Source organism: Microcaecilia unicolor, chromosome 3 (assembly GCF_901765095.1).
Source record: "Microcaecilia unicolor chromosome 3, aMicUni1.1, whole genome shotgun sequence".
NCBI lineage: Eukaryota > Metazoa > Chordata > Amphibia > Gymnophiona > Siphonopidae > Microcaecilia > Microcaecilia unicolor.
In genome coordinates, this window is record NC_044033.1 from 38,643,160 (window position 1) to 38,668,279 (window position 25,120).

The 25,120-nt window shown below is 44.1% G+C and overlaps 1 protein-coding gene across 1 annotated transcript in view; it reads right to left on the minus strand.

Annotated features, from left to right (window-relative positions):
* NRXN1 (neurexin 1) overlaps positions 1-25,120 on the minus strand; it is a 2,115,739-nt gene that overhangs the window by 643,588 nt on the left and 1,447,031 nt on the right. The window contains exon 17 of the mRNA XM_030195841.1: positions 17,039-17,220. Coding sequence (XP_030051701.1) covers positions 17,039-17,220 — 182 coding nt within the window. The remainder of the gene's footprint in view (positions 1-17,038; positions 17,221-25,120) is intronic.

Here is a 25,120-nt window from a genome sequence, read left to right on the forward strand (position 1 = left end):
GGACATAACTTAATACATTTCTTGATTAGCTTTCGAAGGTTGCCCTTCTTCGTCAGATCGGAAATAAGCAAATGTGCTAGCTGACAGTGTATATAAGTGAAAAACATTCAAGCATTGCTATGACAGTCTGACAGGGTGGGAGGATGGGGGTGGGTAGGAAGTATGCATGGGGACATCAAAGTATACCATTGGTATTCTAACAGGGTGGGTGTGGACAGGTGAGGGGAGGGTGATCAACAGAGACATACAGCTTTATGGTTTATAATGGGCTAGGAACCCCAGGTCCTTGTTAAGTCCTTTCTGTTGGGTGTTAAAATATTCAATCATTCTGACTTCAAAGGTCTTACGTTCTTGTATGGTTTTAAAGTTACCTTTGAGGATTCTCACTGTGAAGTCACTGGTGCAGTGTCCTGGTCTTGTAAAATGTTGCCCAACAGGCGTGGGAACCCTGCTGGCACCAGCATTGTTTATATGATGTCTATGTAAATTGAATCTTGTATGTAAAGTAAATCATGCAAGAAATTCTGGGGAAAATGTGCACTAATCGCTACCGCCTTGGGTGAATCTCTTCATAAAGGCAGTTAATAAATCCCAATCAATAAAATTCCAATAAATAAATAAATATTCTATAAAGGGCACTCTGGGCTGAGCACCCTTTATAGAAGTGTGCATCGAGCATATTTCCACGCCCCATTTTGGATGTGAAGACTTATGCCTGTTGAAACCTGCTGTAAATCCTGGCGTACAAGTTTGGTGCATAACCCAGGTATCCTGTAACACTGTACCCAAATTTTAGGAATGCTCCTGGCCCACCTATGTCGTCCCATGGTCACACTCTCTTTTGAGTTGCCTGCAACACAATTTAGGAATGTAGCATTACAGAATAGCGAGCAGGCAGATCTGCGCATGAATCCTAATTACTGCCAATTAACATGAATAATTGATTGTTAGCAGCTTGTTAAGTAATTAGTGTGTAGATCTGGGCTCCATGCCTATATGGAATCCAGGGATATCTGTAAAATGAAGAAATAGGGAAAGGTGGAGCAGCAGTCTAGATAACGATGACTTTCAGCTGCAATCCAGATAATCTATACATTTAGTTTAGGTATTCTCCTATCAAACTGAGCTCTCTTTTTCATCAAGCACTGCCATTTCCTCCCCTCACCCTCCCCACTGACAGTTTGAACTTCGTGGGTGTGGCTTGGATCTCTTTCAGGGAGAGAAAACTAACAACTTATAGCAGCAGCTTCAGAGAGCATTTTCCATCTCACAGATAGGCTGCAGAGAATACCTTCTCCTGCTTCCACCCACCCTACCCCTCTACCCACCCACCCCTAGAGTGACATGTCTTATATAACCTCCCTATCAACCCACTCATTACTTTACCTCACCCATTTCTATTCTTCTATCACCTTCTCCCACTACTCCAACCAGAGTTACACCTAATCACACTGACCACCCTTCAACATCTTCTGTCCTTCTGTGACTGTTCTCTTGTGCTTGACTGCTTAAATATTTTAAATTTAAATGCTTTACTTTTTGTCTATTAGATTGTAAGCTCTTTGAGCAGGGACTGTCTTTCTTCTGTGTTTGTACAGCGCTGCGTACACTTTGTAGCGCTCTAGAAATGTTAAATAGTAGTAGTAGTAGTAGTATTCTGAATAAGGGGACTAAACAAAGTGTTCAGCGATAGTGGAGATCACCATTTACCATATGCATTCAGTACCACCAACAAGATATATACTGGTGTTGAATATACATATTAATTTAAATGCCATGTCTTGCATTTAAATTCAAATGCTGACTACTCCCTGTATAAATATCAAGATAATGAATTCTCATGCCCCAACCCACCACTTTCCTCCAACTGTTCCTCCAGGACTACAACTAGGCAAGGAGGGCTTCCCCTACTAGATCCTCCTTCATCTCGCCAATGTCTGGCATGCATTTGCTATGGGAAAAGATTAAGGTTGCCATACTTTGCAATTAGGTCCAAGGTGTGTTGCCAAAAAGAGCGTGTTTTTTTTTTCCTTTAAAGTAATGCTTTGCTATGCACTTCATGAAGTGTCTTCTTAAAGTACAATTTTAAGGCTGTCTGGGACTGTCATGCAGCTGCTTCTGGGGTCAGGGCAGAGTACCCTGCCTCCTAAAAACCAGGAGACCTAAGTGGGGGGGAGATGAAATACCCTACTGGCTAATGGAGATCTAACCCATAAGTATTTCTCTCTATATATTTGCCATGTATCTGTCTCAGTGTGTCATGTAAACGGGAGACCCACAAAACACCCACAAAATGGAACCCTAACCCGTTCCGGTAAAAACAATATGACTACCTGACAGACTATTACAGGCTTATTTTCGAAAGAGGAGGGCGCCCATCTTTCGACACAAATCGGGAGATGGGTGTCCTTCTCCCAGGGTCGCCCAAATCGGCATAATCAAAAGCCGATTTTGGGCATCCTCAACTGCTTTCCATCGCGGGGACGACCAAAGCTCCCGGGGGGGGGGGGGGGGGGTGTCGGAAGCATAGCGAAGGCGAGACTGGGGCGTGCTTAACACATGGGCGTCCACGGCCGATAATGGAAAAAAGAAGGGCGTCCCTGACGAGCACTTGGCCAACTTTACTTGGTCCATTTTTTCTTGCGACCAAGCCTCAAGAAGGTGCCTGAACTGACCAGATGACCACTGGAGGTAATCGGGGATCACCTCCCCTTACTTCCCCTGTGGTCACTAACCCCCTCCCACCCTAAAAAAAAAACTTTAAAAATATTTTTTGCCAGCCTCTATGTCAGCCTCAAATGTCATACCCAGCTCCCTGACAGCAGTATGCAGGTCCCTGGAGCAGTTTTAGTGGGTGCAGTGCACTTCAGGCAGGCGAACCCAGGCCCATCCCCCCATACCTGTTACACTTGTGGTGGTAAATGTGAGCCCTTTAAATCCCACCACAAACCCACTGTATCCACATCTAGGTGCCCCCTTCACCCCTTAGGGCTATGGTAGTGCTGTACAGTTGTGGGGAGTGGGTTTGGGGGAGGGTTTGGGGGGCTCAGCACCCAAGGTAAGGGAGCTATGCATCTGGGAGCAATTTGTGAAGTCCACTGCAGTACCCCCTAGGGTGCCCAGTTGGTGTCCTGGCATGTCAGGCGGACCAGTGCATTACAAATACTGGCTCCTCCCACGACCAAAGGGCTTGGATTTGGTCGTTTCTGAGATGAGCGTCCTCGGTTTCCATTATCGCCAAAAACTGGGGACAACCATCTCTAAGGACGACCATCTCTAAGGTTGACCTAAATGTTGAGATTTGGGCATCCCCGACCGTATTATCGAAACGAAAGATGGACGCCCCTTCGTGGGGACATCCTACGAGGACGCCCTCAGGAAAACTTGGGCGCCCCGTTCGATTATGCCCCTCCACGAGCTCCAAAGAATATCATATTAAAAAAAAAATATGATTCATACTATGTCAGCCTATATAAATAATTGATCCTTATAATGTTAGCCTTATATTTTCAGTTAATCCTAACAGATAGTTTAACCACGTCTAGCTATTTAGTATGATATAATGTAATCTTATTTAATGTATATTGAACGGTTCCACTGTAAGATACTATCAATAAGTATTTATTAACTTATTGACAACACTGTTAAATGGAAACCGCTTAGAACTTGTCAGTAAATTGGGTTATAAATGCCAAATTTAATTAAATTAAAATTAAAAAATCTAGATCAGTGCTTATAGCATTTCAGAACTGAAAACAGAGATGGTGCAATTATCTGCTAAACTGTACTCCTTTGATGAACAGCATGCTCCACTGGAAGCCAGAGTACTGAATAATGAGAACATTTGGGACCTACAATACACATGCAAAGCCATTGAGGCACTCAAGGAAGAATGGGAGGATGCAAATAACTGCAGCTACCCCAACAACATCCACATCCTCAGCCTCCTGGAAGGGGCCAAAATACCCAAAACAGAGGAGTTTATTCAGAAAATGAGAATGCACTTCCTTTTGAAGTGGGAAGGGCTCACAGGATCTCGCTTCCATGACCAGCCCTCGCCTGTTTATCTTGAAAATCCTCCATTATCCACATAATACTCTAAAAGGCCAAGTCCGTGCATAAGAGCACAAGAATAGTCACACTGTGTCAGACCAAAGGTCCATCTAGCCCAGTATCCTACTTCCAATAGTGGCCAATCCAGGTCATATGTACCTGGCAGAAACCCAAATAGTAACAGCATTCCATGCTACCAATCCCAGGGCAAGCAGTGGCTTTCCCTATGTCCATCTCAATAACAGGTGCCCTTGGCCTGGATTGGCCGCTGTCGTGGACAGAATGCTGGGCTCGATGGACCCTTGCTCTTTTCCCAGTGTGGCATTACTTATGTACTTATATGGACTTAGACTATGGACTTTTCCTCCAGAAACTCACCCAAACCTTTTTTTTTTAAACCCAGATACGCTAACTGCTGTTGCCACATCCTCTGGCAACTAGTTCCAGAGCTAAAGTATTCTTTGAATGAAGAAAATATTTCCTCCTATTTGTTTTAAAAATATTTCCATGCAATTTCATCGAGTGTCCCCTGGTCTTTGTATTTTTTGAATGAGTGAAAAATTGATTCACCTCCACTTGCTCCACATCATTCAAGATTTTGTAGACCTCAATCATATCTCCCCTTATCTGTCTCTTTTCCAAGCTGAAGAGCCTAACCTCTTTGGCCTTTCCTCATATGGGAGCAGTTTCGTCCCCTCTATCATTTTGGTCGCTCTTCTTTGAACCTTTTCTAATTCCGCTGTATCTTTTTTTGGATACGGTGACCAGAATTGAACACAATACTCAAGGTGAGGTTGCACCATGGAGTGATACAGAGGCATTATAATATTCTTGGAAAGGCAGGGAGCACACATCACAATTGTGCCAGATTTAGTGCCAGATACCGCCCAGCGAGGACTACCCCTGCTTTAAAGCAGAGACACATGCAGTGCGTTTTTTCTAGCGAAAAAGGTGCCGGTACTCAAATGACAGGCCACCTTTCAGGGGTAGGGTGATCACTGAGGGAGCCACCCCACAATAGCCAGACCCCCTGCAACCAGTTACAGAATATATGACAAGGCAGAGTTGGTTTGTAGAGCCTGAGCTCTTTCATTAAAACTTGGGGTCCATGAGTCAATTTTAGCAGACAATGGAAAAGGTGCCGGTACCCCAAAGTACCCACTCAAACAAAGCCCTGGACACATGTATGGGTTGTGACATATCTGCAGTGCAGCCATCCCCATATTTCCAAATGTGTGTTGCAACTCAACCTCTCCCCACTAACACACTCCCATTTGAGGTTTCAAAAAGTGTAAGAATTGTATTATATGACATAGACTGTTCACCATTCCTCGGAGGGTTTTGGTTTTTGAAAAGTTTCTTCATATAGCAGCACTCTTGGTACGGCTGATCCACTTAGCTATTGTTGGGGAATCTGTTTGTGAACTTTTTTTCTAACTGGTGATGTTTGAGCTGCAGTCTGCTATTTATTGGACTGACAAGGCCCAATATTCAGACTGCGGAAGTTAGCCTGGGCAGTTTCCGGTGACCAGCATTAAAATATCCAGTTTAGTTTTGGTAGGTTCAAACTTAACCATCCAAGCTGATACTCACCACTGAACCAGCCAAAAATAGGCCTGGTATTCACGCAGCCAAATACGGCCGACAAACTTGTGCTGAAAATCAGCGGATAGCCGGTTATATCACGTGAAATAACCGTCTGTCTGCTAGCTGCGAATATTCAGCGGGTCATGGCAGGCCATGTCCCGCTGAAAATTCACAGATAGCCAGTTATGGTGCATTACTCGGCAAGGTGCAGATCCTGACCAGTTAAATGCTTTTGAATATTGAAGGTCAGCGTTTCGTCCTGAGGTCTTTTTTTCTCCACATTTATTTCACATATTTTGATGGATATGTTTATACAATAATGTCCCCTTTGTGCTTGTTAAGAGTGGATTCCCACACAAAGATTGTTACTGCTTATGTGTGGGCTGATATTTTTGATGTTTTGAGTTTCAAAAAGTGCCCCGTGCTTATTATAAACTGGTAAACCAATTCATATTAACATTATATCAGAACTTAATTAAGAAAAAAAAATACAGTTAAAGAAAGGTTTCAGCAGTAAACTGTATAAACGTTACATCATTTGCTATTGGACGTCCATAACAGATAGACTGTAAAGCGTGACAACTTAAAGGGAAGAGTTATTGATGACGGGTTAACAGAAATAACAATTATTATTCTATATGTAAGATAAAAACATTATAATGCTGCTTGAAATTAATTACTTCCCAGAATAATTTCAATATCTGGAAACTAAAATATGCCCCATTCCATACCATGTTTGAAAACCTTTTTACAGAAACTCAAAAAACATGAATGTCTAGTTATTCCCCAGATATCAAAAGGTCATTCTTTAACAGAGGTGGATTCTAGATTTAAGAGAACTGTAGTTGCATTTTTCAAAGCCCAGTACATATGAAAACGTACTAAAAGCTCAAGGTAAAAGGCTAGAGATACTTTCGGTAGTATGCATGACCTCATATAAAACTTACTATTGAGGCTGTTGATGAAATAATGAGAAATTCATGCTGCCCTCTATAATGTCACATTCTGTGACATTCTGTATCTGTACACTTTCTCTAAGATTTATAGGAAACGAGCATGCCATATTATTAACACGGTCTTTGCTTCATGCACCTGTCTAGGTGAGAAACATCCTTTGAGAATATACTAAATTCAATGGCATTCAAGGACTTACTTGTTAAGTGTGTCTGAGCTGAATAAGTCATGAATTTCGATGCGTGCTACCAGGCGCACCATTTCTGTATTTGTGGTTTAGTTCATTTCTACAATATAGAAGTACCTATTTCCTCTACTGAATAACTTACATCATAATATATCTGGCTGACACCAGCAAGACATTCGTAAGGGAATGAGTATGGCGTAGGCCTGCCCTGCCGCTTGAGTCCACTTGGGCCCAGGGTTCTGCCATCAACCACAACCCCATCTCCCCTGCCCCTGCTCTCTTGGATGTGCTCCATCATCTTCTTCTGGTTTTATTTATTTATTTATTTGTTTGTTTTAAGGAACAGCTTTATGCCCTGCACCATGGAATAAAGTTAAGCAAGGCAGAGCTAATTAGGATTTTTCTTTTGTTTGTTTTTTTTTACTATTCCTGGGAGCTTCAGGGGAGCCTAGGGGGATTACACCCAAACAAGGTGAGTGGTCAAGGAAGGGTGGGGGGATGGTGACCCACACCCTTGAGCAGGGTCCCATACCGAGCCACAAGTTTCACCCAGCATGACTTGGGGGCAGTGGAGCCAAGTTCCATGTTTGACTAGGTCTGATCCGGGGACTTTATAACCTGAGAGCAACCCTTAGGCTTAAACAAGCTGTATAGCCATGGCCAGCAGTGCGGGAAGTTAGGCCAGGGACCAGAAGAACCAGACAGCATGACCTACCATCTACTGGATCTTTCTAGGGAGCACCACCAGCTAATTCCAGTGAGATCACTGTTAAAGCTCAGTTTTTTCTCTACCTCCATCTGCTGGTAGGAAGTAATAATACCTACTTGTGCAGAACAGTATAACTAGATGTTAAGGAATGAGTAGTTGCATAGCAACTCTCCTCCCCTCCTTTCCCAACTCTGGATTTCATTCCCCAAGCCCCCTGCACTGCTGTTTCCCCACTTCTACTGCTTGTGCTAGCACCGAATCCCTTCTCCAGCCCAGTCAACCTGCACCATACTTTCTCCATCATGTCTCCATTCAGCCCACAAACTTAGATTCCCACAAGTGGCATTTATTGGAGCCATGTGTGCCAACAGATTAGTATGCACCTGTCTCTCACAGATATAATTAGGAGCACATTAAATATATAAATAATCAACATTTTTAGATGGAAATTTTGCATTAGAATAAGAAATTGGGCTATTGATTTACAGGTTGAATGGGACCACTGTTAGGTACATGGAAAGGTAATCCATTGTAAACAAGTACTAAGTTTCAAATGACTTATGGGGCCACCATATACATGACAGTTTCTTGGCAGACCATTGGTGCAGTAGTTTGCCATTGTCTAGTCATCTTAGCACCCACTTCCCCCTGGCTAAAGCTGAACACTCATTTGCCGACTGAAAGTTAATGGATGGCTGAGTTGGCCCAACGTGGCTGCCTTGGGACCACTATCAGGTCATATTAAACAAGGTGATTTCCTGGCAATTGAAGGCACGATAATGAAGATTTTTGTAGCATCATTGCTATTGGGTACATTTTATGACTGAATCAAATACATATATAATCATAGAAAAACTTTAAGGACCATTTTTAAGCAGTTACTTCATGAATTAGCACATGCTAGCTCTAATTAGAAAGCCACAGTAATTGCACTGGAATGACAGTGTGCACTATTACACGGGCTAAATGCAAATTGTGAAATGAGAATGAGAAATGGGCAGGAAATGTGTGGGAATGAGATATCCTGCACCTTGCAGCTAGCACATAGTAATTTTCTGCATGCTGCCACTGCTGTGTCCAAAGATCAAACCTCCCCCACTCCCCCGATCCAAAGATCAAATCTCCCCCCCCCCCCAAACACACACCTGGAAAACCCTGCCTCCTGCCAGCAAAATCCTGACTCAAGCCTCACTCTCTACACCACCCTATCCTCCTTCAGGACCGCCGAGAGACTGGGCCGGGCCCGGGGCAAGGCTGCCCCCGGGGCCCCGTCCCTGCCGCCCTTGCCTCCCTGCCCCCCTGAGGTCGCCGCCACCTCTCCCCCCTCCACCTCCCCGAGGTCACCACGGCTCCCCCCCTCCAGCCCCCCGAGGTCACCACAGCCTCTGCTCCCCCTCCACCCCCTGAGGTCGCTGCCACAGCTCCCCCCCCTCCGTCCACTACTGGGCCGGGCCCCCTGCATTGAAATCCCAGTCTCACCTCCGTAAAAGCAGCACTGCAGGCAGCAGAACGCCTCCTTTCGGCCCTCCTTCCCTCCTTGTGTCCCGCCCTTGCAGAAGTTACGTCAGATGAGGGTGGGACACAGGGAGGGAAGGAGGCCCGAAGGGAGGCGTTCTGCTGCCTGCAGCGCTGCTTTCACGGAGGTGAGACTGCAATTTTAATGCAGGGGGCAGACGGTCGACGACGGAGGGCGGCTGTGACTGCGGCGCCAGGCCCCCCTTGGAGGGCCGGGTCCGGGGAATTTTGTCCCTCCCTCTCAACGGCTATGCCTAGGGGGTCATATTAGTGGCCAGTGACCCCAGGCAGCAATGATCCCCCCTTCATTGCTACCTGGATAGGTGCAGAAGTTGAAAATGGTGCTGATGACCCCTGGTAGTATTCTCACGATACTAGAGCTACAGTTCATCCTTCCATAATAATGAATGATGGAAGGATGATCCCCCAGTGGTAGTACGGGACTACTGCCAGCAGTCATCAGCGTCACTTTGGATTCTAGCACCTATCTGCATGGCAGTAAAGGGAGATTACTGTTGCGTGGAACCACTAGCCACCAATGTGGAATTGTAGGTGAATCCCAAGGTTATGGGAATGGGAGAAGGTAGACTGGTAAGTGGGGTTTTGCTGGCAGGGGGCAGGGCTTTCCAGAAGGGGCTGGGATTTGTATATCGTGGAGCTGGGTTGCTGAGAGGGGAGGGACTTGACCGTAGGATTGGGGTGTGGGGGGGGGGGGGTTCTTGATTTTTACATTGGGAATGTGGGGGGGGTGGCATCTTATTTGGATCAGGAATGCAGGGGCTTTGGTGTTTTCATTGAGGTGTGGGATAGGGATCGGGTGCTATCAGGGTTCTCTAAAGTGTAACAGGGTATTGAAGGAAGGGATATGAAATGGGGAAGGGGTGAGTGCTGCTGCAACTTCTATGCCAGCGTGCCGCACTTACCATCTCCTCTTGAGGCGGCAGTAATTTCAGTTGTGCTATCGGCAGTCATGATAGCTAAAGTGTGATACCGACCTGCACACTATCTTTCACAGCTGGCCACAACTCCAGCCACCCATCACACCCAGACCCCGCCCACTCCTGCATTAGACAACAAACATTGGGTTTTTACTGCAGGATTTGCCTTTGTAGTGTAGAAGACATCAGTGCGGGTCTACACTTCTCTTTGCCGTGAAGTATATCCCATGTTAGCTGCTTAACGCAGCTTAGTAAAAAGCCCCCAATGTGCGGTAACTGCAAAATCTTAGGCCTTAAATTCACTATAAATTAATAAAACCAAATTTGTTCACATAGAACTATAATTGTTTCTTGAAAAAGTTCGGGGTTTGATATTCGGTTCGATTTAACTGTGCAGCAGCAGCAGCTCCTACTTAGTGAAACCATGCTGTCAAGGTCCAGAGCTGCTATTCAGTGATACTTAGAATAAATCAAGTCTTGTTGGACCTCCTATTGAAATAAGCAGGGCCAGATTCATACAACTATTTTGAAAAACGCCCAACGTTTCTCAATGTTTGAAAAAGTATAATCATAGTATGGTCGTGGCATTGAGGGGAGGAAGATATTGACTTCACTGAAGCATTAATAGAATCAACATTGAATATTAGTTGGATCCAGATAACTTCTGACAGTTGTGAAAATCCCAGATAGTCCTTATCACTACCCAGATTAGGCCTGGCACTGAATATCGGGGAATAAACCAGCCTGTGGCAGACTTAAAAAACTCTGACCTCAATGAGATAAATATTGAGTCGGTAGATTCGTAGTCAAGAAGAATCATATATTACAAGGTAGGTTAAAAAAAAAAAGAAAACAATCTAAGGGGGTCTCATAGGAGCCAACTTTTCAAAATTATTGGGGGTGCTAAGCCCAATGAAAATAACCCCTCCCTGGACACATACAAGGAATTTTCTCAATATTGGGGGTGCTCAAGCACCCACAGCACCCACAGAGTCGGCTCCAATGGCGGTCAGTAGAATAAAATGCTAATCTTTAGTAAAAGACCATCTCACTCAACATTTACTTAAGAAAAGAAGATTATTTTTTTATTTGCCAATAATAGTGCACACTCTTTGCAAAGAGCACGCCAGTGGCATAGCCACGGGTGGGCCTGGGTGGGCCGATGCCCACCCACTTTGGGCTCAGGCCCACCCAGTAGCAACACACCTATGATGTGGCTGGCAGGTATGCCCAAGCCCCAGCAGCTGAAAACTCCCCAACAGATCTTTGCCTGCAGCGACTGATACATACTGCTTGCACCGGCCCCAGAGCCTTTCCTCTGATGTATTCCTGGAAACAGGAAGTTGCATCAGAGGGAAGGCTGTGAGGCCAACATGAGCAGGAGTTGCTTCTCGCTGCCAGTGAAAATCTGCTATTTAAAATCTATGCAGGGGAGGGGAGTATCTGAGAAACCATATGGCATGCAGGCTAGAGAGGGAGAGACCAAATCACTTGTGGGACAAGGCAGAGTTCTGCCCACCCATCTTGGGCCCAGGCCCACCCAAAATTGGGTGTCTGGCTACGCCCCTGGAGCACGCACTGTGTGGAAAAAGGGATGTACTCTTTAGAAAGAATGCACACATACATGAACTGTTGCACATGTGCACAGAGAAGAGTGCAAACTCATTCCAAAAGAATGTGCCTCCTTTCTAAATCATATGCACCCTTGATAGCATTGCTACCATAACATCAAAATGGCTAAATTGAATAAAACAAAAATTCCCATAAACAACAAGAGAAGCAACACAAAACAAACATTTTCAAGCTGCCCATCCCTTCTCATCACAGCAAGACATTTTAGTAAGAAATCTGGTTCGCTTCCACTCAAAAACTCCCCTAAAGATGTGACTGTTATGCAGTGACTGGAATGCCCTCACGCAGGGTCCCTTTTACAAAGCGGCGGTAAGCCCAACGCGGGCTGACCGCTCGCTAAAAGGGAAGTACCGCAGCAGCCGGACCGTAATTCCCACCCCCTGCGCATGTCATATCTGGTGCTACAACAATAATTTTTTTATTTTTGTAGCGCTGGGAACCCTTATCGCCACCTCAATGGGTGTCGGTAAGTGCTCCCCCCCCCCCCCTAAATAGCTGCGTGGCAAGCGCTTCACTTGCTGCAGGGCCATTTCCTGGAAAAAAAAAAGACAAGAAAAACCTGCCTTTAATCCGCTGCGGTAAAATGGGGCCTCGGTGCGCAGCAAAAACGCATGCCAATGCCAGCGCAGGCCCCCTTTTGCCGCAGCTTCGTAAAAGGGGCCTGCAGGGCCTGTGAGCCTTGCACCCCCACCAGCAGAAGCAAACCACAGCAAATGAACCCAAGTCTCCCTCTTGGCAATGTACAACATTACCACTAGACAATTTATCTGTCCCTTTGACTTATTTTCACTAGATTTATCAGTTGTACTTTTGGATTGTGCATTACTGTATAGGACAATGGGAGAAGGAATTGTTCCTTCAAAATATATATATATTTTTTATCTGTTGGTCACTGGCTAGACAGAACAACTAATGAACCATATAAATCTAGCCAGAGAAACAACTGTACCCAAGAAATATTACGTTCAACTTTTTGCAAATGGGAAAAGCTAGGCATGTAGGGGTAGATTCAAGAAACTGTGGCGTAAAATGGGTCCTAAGTGCTGATTTCACCATGACAACTGTCCGCAAAACTGTCATTATACAATACATTATATGTTGACATGCACACGCATCATTTTAGGTGTGATAACTTACGCCTTGTCAAAGGCTGGTGTAAATGCTCACGCCTGAAGCTGGGAGTTGCACGAGTGCAACTGCAAGACACATCCTGACCCACCCACGATTATGCCCCCCCCCCCCCCCCCCGTAGTTGCACATTATAGCATTTAGGCTCTAACCCCTGGATTCTACAAAGTGCGCCTAAAGATCCGCACTGAAACCGGCACGGATTCTATAACAATGCGCATAACTTAAGCTTAACAAGCTAATGAGCACTGATAACAGCAATAATAAGTAGTAATTGGCACTGATTAATTTGGGTGTACAGCTCGCTAAGCGTATTCTGTAACAATGTGCGCTGAACTTCTAATGTGCGCAGGCAAAAAAGGGGCATGATTATGGGCAGAGAAATGGGTGTTTTGTGGGCATTCTTAAACTTAGGCACCTAGTTATAGAATACGGTCTAGTGTGCCTAAGTCTACACACTGGGATTTACACCACGTTTTTGCTGGTGTAAATGGATGCGCGTAGATTTTGGCGCTGAAATATGAACTAAGCGTATTCTGTAATCGGTGCCTAAATCTAGGCACCAATTATAGAATATGCTTAGTCAGCATTGATTTCTACACCGATTTTTTTAGGTGCCATAGAAACATGACGGATGATAAAGGCCAAATGACCCATCCAGTCTGCCCATCCTCTGTAACCCCCAATTCTACTTGTTCCTAAGCGATCCCACATGCTTATCCCATGCCTTTTTAAATTCTGGAACAGTCCTCGACTCCACCACCTCCACCGGGAGGCCATTCCCCGCCTCCACCACCCTTTCTGTGAAATAATGCTTCCTCAGGTTGCTCCTAAACCTATTCTCGCTCAACGTTGTCATATGCCCCCTCATTCCAGAGCTCTCCTTCATTTGAAAAAGGCTCTCTTCCTGTGCATCAATGCCCTTGAGATATTTAAACGTTTCTATCATGTCTCCTTTCTCCCTCCTCTCTTCCAGCGTATACATGTTGAGGTTCAAAAGCCTGTCCCTATCATTTTTGCATTCAAGACCGTTTACTAATTTCGTAGCCGCCCTCTGGACTGACTCCATCCTGTTTATATCTTTCTATAGGTGCAGTCTCCAGAACTGCATGCAGTACTCGAAATGGGGCCTCACCAGAGACTTATACAGCAGCACTATCACCTCCTTTTCCCTGCTGGTTATGCCTCTCTTTATGCACCCAAGCATCCTTCTGGCTTTGGCCGTCGCTTTTTCTACCTGTTTGAAAGCTTTAAGGTCATCAGACACAATCACCCTCAAGTCACGCTCTTTCTTCGCACACTGAAGCACTTCACCCCCTATACTGTACCGGTCCCTCAGATTTTTGTGACCTAAGTGCATGACACTGCATTTTTTGGGATTAAACCTTAGTTGCCAAATATCAGCCCATTCCTCTAGCTTCGCTAGGTCCTTCCTCATGTCATTCACACCCCCCAGGATGTCCACCCTGTTGCAGAGTTTAGTATCATCCGCAAAGAGACAAACCTTACCAGACAGCCCCTCCGCAATATCGCTCACAAAGACGTTAAAAAGAGCCGGCCCTAGGACTGATTCCTGCGGTACTCCACTGACGGCATCCTTTTCTTCAGAGCAAGCTCCATTTACCACTACCCTCTGTCTCCTACCAGTCAACCAATTTTTAACCCAATCCGTTACTCTAGGTCCCGTACCGAGGGCACTCAATTTATTTATCAGTCGCCTGTGCGGAACCGTGTCAAAGGCTTTGCTGAAATCCAAGTATACCATATCATGCGCACCTCCCACATCCAACTGTTTGGTCACCCAGTCGAAGAAGACAGTCAGATTCGTCTGACATGACCTGCCACTAGTGAAGCCATGCTGCCTTGGGTCCCGCATTTCATGTAGTTCAAGAAAGCTCACAATCCTTCTCTTTAGAAGTGTTTCCATTAGCTTACCGAGGTCAGACTGACAGGCCTGTAATTCCCAACCTCCTCTTTACTTCCACTCTTGTGCAAAGGAACCACATTCGCCCTTCTGCAGTCCGCCGGGACCACTCCAGTATCTAAGGAAGCATTGAAGAGGTCCGTCAGCGCAGCTGACAGAACTTCTCTGAGTTCCTTAAGCACCCTCAGGTGTATCCCATCAGGCCCCATCGCTCTGTCTACTTTTAGTTTGGCAAGCTCATCACGAACATAGTCCTCCTTAAACGGGTCTTGGTCTACCATACATCCATCGCCTTTAGCCTTTGTTTTCTGCAGCTCTACCCCCAGTCTTTCATTCGTGAACACAGAGCTGAAATAATTATGAAGCAGTTCAGCTTTATCCTTATCATCTTCCACATATTTCTCTCCCTCAGCTTTGAGCCTCACAATGCTATTATGGCCCTTCCTCTTGTCACTTATATATCTGAGAAAGGTCTTGTTCCCCAATTTTACTGTATTAGCTATCTTTTCCTCCATTTGCCGCTTCACTTTCCTGATAGCTTTTCCAGCTTCTCTTCACTGACTTAGGTATTGTCTCCTGTCTTCATCTTTCTGAGACGTCTTGTAACATGCAAAGGCTAGCCTCTTTCCCCTTATCTTTTCAGCTACTACATTCGAGTACCAGAGAGGCCTTCTTTTCCTCTTACTTTTATGTAATTTTCTAACATAAAGGTTAGTTGCCTTTAATATAGCTCCTTTCAGTCTTGTCCATTGCTGTTCTACATCCTTCAGCTGTTCCCATCCCGCTAACTGTTCCTTGAGAAATTTCCCCATCTCGGCAAAGTTAGTTCCTTTGAAATCCAGGATCTGCCATATATAGACTCTCCTCCTAAGGGGTCAATATTCAGATGACAGCGCTCAGCATTTTGCCCGGAAATTCAGTGCTGGGCCATGCCCAGGCATCGGCCCTGAATGTCTGGGTTTCTGGAGCCTGCTACTTCATAGCCAGTTAAGTGTGATATTCACCACTCAACTGGCTATGGAAAACCGAATGAAGATAGGTCTGACTTTTATGTGGTCCTATTTATGCAGTGACCTTGGCTGGTTAAGCGCTGAATATTGGCGCTTAACCAGCCAAGGGCCTACTAAACCCCTGGAATGCCTCCTGAATAGCCAGTTTTGCATTAAGCTCTAACAGGTCACTGTCAGAGGCAGTAACCAGTAAAAGGGGGCCTGAGCTAGCGTCAGCTTGTGTTTTTGACGTGTGCTGAGGCACCCTTTTACCGCAGCAGATAAAACGCTGTCTCTCTCTTTTTTTTTTTAAGAAATGGCCATGCAGTAAGTGAATCACTTAACGCATGGCCAATTTGAGGGGAACACTTACCACCACCCATTGAGGTGCTAACTCAGCAGTAACCAGGCAGCGCGTGGCACTACCTGATTACCACCGGGTAAGCACGGCAATGGTGCACACTGGGGGGGGGGGGGAGGGAACTATTGCAGGGCTCCTGAGGTAGTTCTGGATTGGCCTGCGGCAAGTGCATTGCCACACAGTAAGCTTTTAATAAAAGGGCCTGACTGGTCAACCCTGAATCAGTGATTTAACCAGCTAGAAGCCATTTCTGGCTGGTTAAATAGCTTTGAATATCGACCCCTACATTTATAGAAAAGCACCTAAGCGCAGTTACATGCGCAACTAAATATTAGTGCCAATGAATGTCACTTAAAGGCTATTACTGACATTTAAGGCCAACTGGCGCCTAATTTAACAATCAAGTTAGGCGTGCAACTGGCACTTTTCTATAACTTGCACGCCCAAAGTTGTGCACTAGTCAGAAATGTTGGCGAATACAACTTCATCAAATCCGGGGGTTAATGGTAACTTGTTTTCTGCAAATTTCAAGCACAATCCACAATCAGGGCCGGTGCTAGGCATGATGGGCCCCAGGGCCGATGCTAGGGAGAGGCCCCAAAGTTTGCTTGCAAATTGTCTCTCTTTAAACTTCAGGCAGGTTTGGGGCCCCCAGTGACATTGGAACCCAGGGCAATTGCCCTGTTTACCCACCCCTAATGCCGGCCCTGGGTACTATAATGGATCCATATTTGAAGGCAGTAATCTTCTTATAATATGGCTTTATTATGTAAATTCGAAATTTTCAAGAATACCTTTCAGCCAGTGATCATCAATAACTTCAGGCAGGTTTGGGGCACTCAGTGACATGGGAACCCAGGGCAATTGCCTTGTTTACCCACCCCTAATGCAGGCCCTGGGTACTATAATGGATCCATATTTGAAGGCAGTAATCGTCTTATAATATGGCTCTATTATGTAAATTCAAGATTGTCAAGAATACATTTCAAGCCGTGATCATCACTCCTTTAAAAAAAATCACACACAAAAACATGCATAGTGATAATTGTGGTGTCACTTACAATATGTAGCTCTAGGTAGTCTCCGAGCCCCATCGAACTATCCACTCGCACCAGAACAGCTTCTTTCTGACTAGTGCTAAACCCTATCGCCAGTCTGTCAGCACGTGTGCTCGGCCGATCATTAGGAGGCCACGTATAAGTAATTTGTCCACCACCTTTGCTAAAGATATACGTTGTACCAGCTGTAAAACATAAAGAAAGAGTGATTAGGTCAAACGTAAAAATGTTCATAAAATAAACTGTGCAGCTTCAGGATAAAGGACTGAATTTAGCAGTGGAAGAGCAACAAACGCCTCATTTCATACTTAGCATTTTCTAAAATAAATCAATATGCATTATACAATACACAAAACTGCGAACTACAGCTGGACCATGAAATGTGGCAATAATGTTTCAATTGTTCAATTAGGCTCAAGTTGCCTCGCTCTTAACTTCATAATCTAATATTATTATTTATTTGGCTTGAACTTGTGTCTTTTCTGCAGTAGATCAAAGTGAGTTGCGTTCAGCTATATTAGGTATTTCCATGCTCCTGGAAGGCTTAAATACCCAGATAAATAGCTCTGACCAGGGTCATACCTAGGTTTTCACTGGAATTTATTTATTTATTGCATTTGTATCCCACATTTTCCCACCTTTTTGCAGGCTCAATGTGGCTTACATAAAACCGTAATGGCGATCGCCATTTACGGAATGAGGAATGTAAGGTATTATAGCATTTAAAATACAAAAAGTATTTAAATAAATTAAGGTAAGTAGATAAACAGTTCATTACAGGCGTAAGAGATAAGGGGGTAATGCATAACGTTCATTGGTGACAAACTAATTGAAGTAAACAAGTATGAAAATCCCCACAGACTGCCCTGGCGCTATCCGGATGATACCAAGATGGTCCACAGCGGAGCCTGGTTAGACCTGGAATTTATCTGAGGATCAGCAGTATTCAATGCTGGTATATGGACAGTTACCCAGGCAATTTAAGACAGCAAAAAGACTGAATATCACCAGTACCTCTACACCTGGATAATCTGCACCAATATTCAGAGATTGGCTGGTGCGGAATGTTTAGGTATATCTTTAAATGCCGGTCATTGTTTAAAAGAACCTGCTTATTTGTACCTGAGGCAATGGAAAGCTAAGTTACTTACCCAATGTCATACGCAGCACAAGTAGGATCTGAACGCTGAGTTCCCTGGTTCTTATACCATTATGCTAACCACTGGGCTACTCTGCTCCAGTAAATGCTCGATTCTGCATTCTTTCTTGCACTTTCTCTTCCTCTCATGTTTAAAAAAGACAGTTTTCCAAAACACATTGGCAGGGGTACTACTACTACTACTTAACATTTATAAAGCACTACCAGGGTTATGCAGCGCTGTACAATTTAACACAGAGGACAGTCCCTGCTTAAAGGAGCTTACAATCTAAAGGACAAAAAAGTGCAGTCAATCAAATTGGGGCAGTCTAGATTTCCTGAATAGAGGTATAATGGTTAGGTGCCGAAAGCGACATTGAAGAGGTGGGCTTTGAGCAAGGATTTGAAGATGGGCAGGGAGGGGGCTTGGCGTATGGGCTCAGGGAGTTTATTCCAAGCATAGGGTGAGGCGAGGCAGAAAGGGCGGAGCCTGGAGTTGGCGGTGGTGGAGAAGGGTACTGAGAGGAGGCATTTGTACTGTGAGCGGAGGTTACGGGTAAAAAGGGGTAGAAAGGCTTTGCTGAAAAATGTCCTCCTCAGCCTACCTGAAATATGCGCATGCTTCATTAGCACATGCACTGGGGAGAAGGACAATTCCCAGAGGCTGATTTAGATCAGAGAAGTAAAGGAGAGCCTTATCTACACAGGTGCATATCTCTTTTCTCATAGCCTTGCACAAGGACACATTTTAATATGTACTCTCTGCCTGGAAATTAGCATTAAAGAATGCATGTTACAAGTATCCTGAAAATAGTTTGCTGCTGTTATGCTATCTGCTATAAGATTTTAAAAGACACACCTATAAAACACACATTTGTGCTTCTTCCATAAACTACAGTAGGCCTGATATTCAAAGGAAGTGAACAAACACACTTACGTGTGGTTTTAGGTCTTATACAGGTAAAAATGTGCCATTTAACTTACTAAGGAACACTCTTACCACACTGTGGTGAAAAAAAAAAGCCTTAGCGTGTTTTTACAAAGGGTATTCCCGCACACTAAGGCCAGGTTTACCACAGAAGTAAAATGGCCGATTTTTCTATTTGCAGTATTACTGGCCATGTGCTAATTTTCTATGTATGTGATGATCTTAAGGTGGCCAAAGAAGTAGAAAAGGCGGCAGCCCTATGCTTGCACGCACAGAGAGAGGAATGGCCAGTAAGAACAAAGGAGGTGATGATGCCCCTGTATAAGTACATAAGTGTTGCCATACTGAGACAGACCAAAGGTCCATCAAGCCCAGTAGAGATACGGTGACCAGAACTGAACGCAATACTCAAGGTGCGGACTCACCATGGAGCGATACAAAGGCGTTATAGTATTTTCGGTCTTATTCACCATCCCTTTCCTAATAATTCCTAGCATCCTGTTTGCATTCCTAGTGGTTAGGGTGGTGGACTTTGGTCCTGGGGAACTGAGGAACTGAGTTCGATTCCCACTTCAGGCACAGGCAGCTCCTTGTGACTCTGGGCAAGTCACTTAACCCTCCATTGCCCCATGTAAGCCGCATTGAGCCTGCCATGAGTGGGAAAGTGCGGGGTACAAATGTAACAAAAACAATAACAAAAACAAACACTGAGCAGAACATTTCAGCGTATTATCTACAAAGACACTCAGATCTTTTTATTGAATGCGGACCCTCAAGTTGGACCCTAGCACCAGGTAACTGTGATTCGGATTATTCTTTCCAATGTGCATCACCTTGGATTTGCAAATAATAAATTTCATCTGCCATTTGGATGCCCAGTTTTCCAATTTTCTAAGGTCTTCCTGCAATATTTCACAGTCCGCAAGTGTTTTAACAACCTTGAATAGTTTTGTATCATCTGCAAATTTGATTACCTCACTCATCGTTCCGACTTCCATATCATTTATAAATATGCTAAGTAGTACTGGTCCCAGTAAAAGATCATAACAGGTTTCTCCTATCTAAATGCTCCAGGAAATAGCTATGTTTTCAGCAATTTTTTAAAATGTGTCCTAGTATGGCATAAACGAACTTGTCCAGTTAGGACATTCTACAATTGAACACCAGCAACAGAAAAAGAAGAGGCCCTGGTATCCACATAATAGGCTTCACCACTGAATCTAGTTATAACCAAATAACATGCTCTGATCTCAAAGATCATTTTGGACGATAGGCACACACAATTTGAGTAAACTGGCGCTGACAAGTATAATATTTGAGGGTCCTTTTACTAAGGTGCACTAAAAAAATGGCCTGTGCAAGTGTAGGTGCGTGTTTTGGACATTTGCAGATCCATTTTTCTGTGCGCCTGTAAAAAATATGCCCTTTTTTTGGTCGAAAATGGACATGCGACAAAATAAAAATTGGCACACATCCATTTTGGGTCTGAGACCTTACCGCCACCCGTTCACTTAGTGGTAAGGTCTCATGCATTAATCAGGCAGTAATCATCTACATGTATACACTGATTAGTGCCCGGTTACCACCATGGATTGTGCGTTGGATGCACATAAAAAAATGGAATTACCGCCTGGGCTACGTGGTAGCTGGGCGGTAGTTCCAAATTGATGCACATTGTGCGCACAGAGGCGTCTACGCAGCTTAGTAAAAGGGCCTCTTGATGTATCCGAGATAACACCTTGTACTGAATTCTGTAAAAGGCTGGCAACCAGTGTAGTTGTTTCAACACTGGTGTGACATGAGTGAATCTGGAGGTCCCAACCACAAACCTTGCCACCGCATTTTGAACCAACTACAGTGCCCTGCATCTCACACTTGACAGGCTCAGATACCCAGTTACCTATGCAGCATATATGCACAGGAGGCGAGTCTCTTTCACTTGAAAGGAAGCTTTGGAATAGGGGAGCATAGGATAAAGGTGAAAGGGGACAGACTCTGAAGTAACCCAAGGAAAGACTTCTTGACAGAAAGGATGGCGAATTCATGGAGAGCTTGGGACAAGTACATAGGATCGCTAAGGGACTGATAAGAAGAGTAGATGGCATGGACGGACAGCCTGGATAGGTCATTTGGAGGTGTACTTTCAAGGCACTTAGACTTACAAAGTTCCATAGGAGGCTTATTTCCAAAGCACTTAGACTTACAAAGTTACAAGGTAATCTATGGAACTTTGTAAGTCTAAGTGCTTTGAAAATCTTTGAAAATGAGCCATACTTTATCTGCCTACATTTTTCTATATTTAGTTCGTAGGTGGTAAGGGCTCACACGCTAACCACATGCAAATCAGCATTGTAGCTGCGCTAACTGATTAGTGCAGAACATGTCCACTCTCCGCCCCCAGATCTGCCCCTAGATCTACTACTACTACTACTATTTAGCATTTCTATAGCGCTACAAGGCATACGCAGCGCTGCACAAACATAGAAGAAAGACAGTCCCTGCTCAAAGAGCTTACAATCTAATAGACAAAAAATAAATAAAGTAAGCAAATCAAATCAATTAATGTGAACGGGAAGGAAGAGAGGAGGGTAGGTGGAGGCGAGTGGTTACAAGTGGTTACGAGTCAAAAGCAATGTTAAAGAGGTGGGCTTTCAGTCTAGATTTAAAGGTGGCCAAGGATGGGGCAAGACGTAGGGGCTAAAAAATCAATTTTATATTTTAGTGTGTGGGTAGTGCACAGATCCCCAAATTACCGCGGGACAACTGAGTGCTTCCCGAGGTAAGGGATTTTTCTTTACTGCAGTAAGCACGTGTTAGTGCTTACCGCAGCTTCGTAAAAGGCCTCCTAAACTGTCAAATTTTATTTGTGGAAGAAGGGGCTGGCATTGAAAGGCAGGGGAAGGGACAAGGCCGAGCCAGCACTTACATCTTTAGCAACTATATTCAGCAGGCTTTCAGGTTTAATTTTAAATGGAAGGTCATAAATCCAGCAGTGCCAGTTAAACACGTACTATTGCTGAGGAAATTAATAAATTGATGGTGCTAGTGCATGACTTTATATGCAGGCCAGACCAGTTGCATATCAGGCCCAGTGCTTTAAATTTACAATTCCAAGCTTTTTATTTTTAATTCACTGATGTAAAATATTCATGGAACCATAGGAGCCAACTCTGTGGGTGTGGTGGGTGTTTCAGCACTCCCAATACTGACCAAATTCCTGGTCTGTGTCCAGGGAGGGCTGATTTCCATAGGGTTTAGCACCCCCAATCATTTTGGAAAGTTGGCTCCAATGCTCACGGGTTACCATATGGCTCCAGAAAAAGGAGGACGGATTAAGCCAGCCGGGTTTTACTTCCATTGCTTTCCATTGAAAGCAATGGAAGTAAAACCCGGCTGGCTCAATTACTTCCATTGAAAGCAATGGAAGTAAAACCTGGCTGGCTCAATCCGTCCTCCTTTTTCTGGAGCCATATGGTAACCCGGAACTATAATATAAACAGCACTATCAAAAAGATTACCCTCACACAGAAATTCAAGATCAGGTTAAACATGAGGTATATATCTTCTATAGTTAATATAGATGAAGCTTAAAAGTAACTTAGTTTTGATTCTAATTTTTGTCAGCCATTTTCTGTCTTTTTTAAAATGAAATAATCATCCTCATTTCCTCATTCACAATTGATTTTCCCCTTTACTTTTATTTAATCACTATCCTTATATCCACTGCTATTTTGTTTAACTTATTAGAAAAAAAAATCCAATTACAGAATTCAGTGAGTTATCTTTGCTGATGGGTAGTAATCTAATGATAATAACACAGGAAAGTTTACTTGTTTAGTTTCTCAGAAACAGAGAAAAATTGACCTTGTGCGGGTTTTTCTTAAATTTTAAATTTAAGCAGGCAAAGCAGATTCAGATGCATTATGATAATAAAATGGAGATTGTTACAATCAGTATTAAACATGTACAAATGTCCTGGCTAAATCCAGAGGTCAATATTCCATCCTCATTCAGGGCTCTGTCCTTTCCTGGTTCTCTTCCTACCTCTCCCTCTGCACCTTTAGTGTTCACTCTGGTGGATCCTGTTCTACTTCTATCCCTCTGCCTGTCGGCGTACCTCAGGGTTCTGTTCTTGGTCCCCTCCTCTTTTCTATCTACACTTCTTCCCTTGGTTCATTAATCTCATCCCATGGCTTTTCCTACCATCTCTATGCTGATGACTCCCAAATCTACCTTTCTACCCCTGATATCTCACCTTGCATCCAAACCAAAGTTTCAGCGTGCTTGTCTGACATTGCTGTCTGGATGTCTCAACGCCACCTGAAATTAAATATGACCAAAACCGAGCTTCTCATTTCCCCCCCCCAAACCCACCTCCCCGCTCCCCCCGTTTTCTATTTCTGTTGATGGCTCTCTCATTCTCCCTGTCTCCTCAGCTCGAAACATTGGAGTTATCTTTGACTCTTCTCTCTCCTTCTCTGCTCATATCCAGCAGATCGCCAAGACCTGTCGATTCTTTCTTTACAACATCCATAAAATCCGCCCCTTTCTTTCTGAGCACTCTACCAAAACCCTCATCCACACCCTTGTCACCTCTGGTTTGGACTACAGCAATCTGCTTCTTGCTGGCCTCCCACTTAGTCACCTCTCCCCTCTCCAGTCGGTTCAAAACTCTGCTGCCTGTCTCATCTTCCGCCAGGGTCGCTTTACTCTCCTCAAGTCGCTTCACTGGCTCCCTATCTATTTTCGCATCCTGTTCAAACTTCTTCTACTAACCTATAAATGTACTCACTCTGCTGCTCCCCAGTATCTCTCCACATTCGTCCATCCCTACACCCCTTCCCGTGCACTCCGTTCCATGGATAAATCCTTCTTATCTGTTCCCTTCTCCACTACTGCCAACTCCAGACTTCGCTCCTTCTGTCTTGCTGCGCCCTATGCCTGGAATAGACTTCCTGAGCCCCTACGTCTTGTCCCATCCTTGACCATCTTTAAATCTAGATTGAAAGCCCACCTCTTTAACATTGCTTTTGACTCGTAACCACTTGTATCCACTCGCCTCCACCTACCCTCCTCTCCTCTTTCCTCTACACATTAATTGATTTGTTTGCTTTATTTTTTTTCTACTAGATTGTAAGCTCTTTGAGCAGAGACTGTCTTTCTTCTATGTTTGTGCAGCGCTGCATATGTTTTGTAGCGCTATAGAAATGCTAAATAGTAGTAGTAGTAGTAGTAGTACAAATGACAAATCTTATAGAATAGTACATTAAACATCTATTTAGCTATAAGCAATCCCCCAAATAAAGAGTGTTATAACAGGTCCTGACATTATGATATTGGAGTCTCTTATTATTCTTTCCATTCCAAAGGAAGCTGGAAAGAATCATTTTAAAAAGGATTAAGAATGCCTGTCCATCTGAGGGTAAAATGACTCTGCAAAATTTTTACAGAATGCGATAAAACCTTGTATGAGGGGAAAAAACCTGATAAAAACACACACACACACACATTTCAAAAATGGACTAACTTTGATTGGAGGTTCCAAAGAATTAAACTCCGCAAAAATTGCCTGATGCATTTATATGGAGTTCCAGCTTTTACAGTTTAGAAAATATAAAGGAAAAACTAGTAAAAATGCTTCCAGTTTGAAAATGGGATATATCAGAACTGGGGGTTTCATAGAAATACCCCCCCCCCCCCAAAAGAAAATATATATATTGCTCCGGTCCACTCCCTTTTAGAGGAAGGACATCGGATTGTCACAATTAACTCAGAGCCCCGAAAAAGTGCTAAATTTGTAGACATACGACAAAAACTTCTCAAAATATTCAGGGGCTTGATTGACATATAGCAACATATCATCTGCAAACATGCTAAGATGAGTCTCAATCTGTCCTCTCCATATACCCTGCAAATCTGTTGCCTGGCGTATTTTAGCTGTTAGAGGTTCCAGGGCCAGGAGGAACAGCAAGGGTGACAAAGTGCACCCCTGTCTCATACCCCTCAATAAGTTTATAGG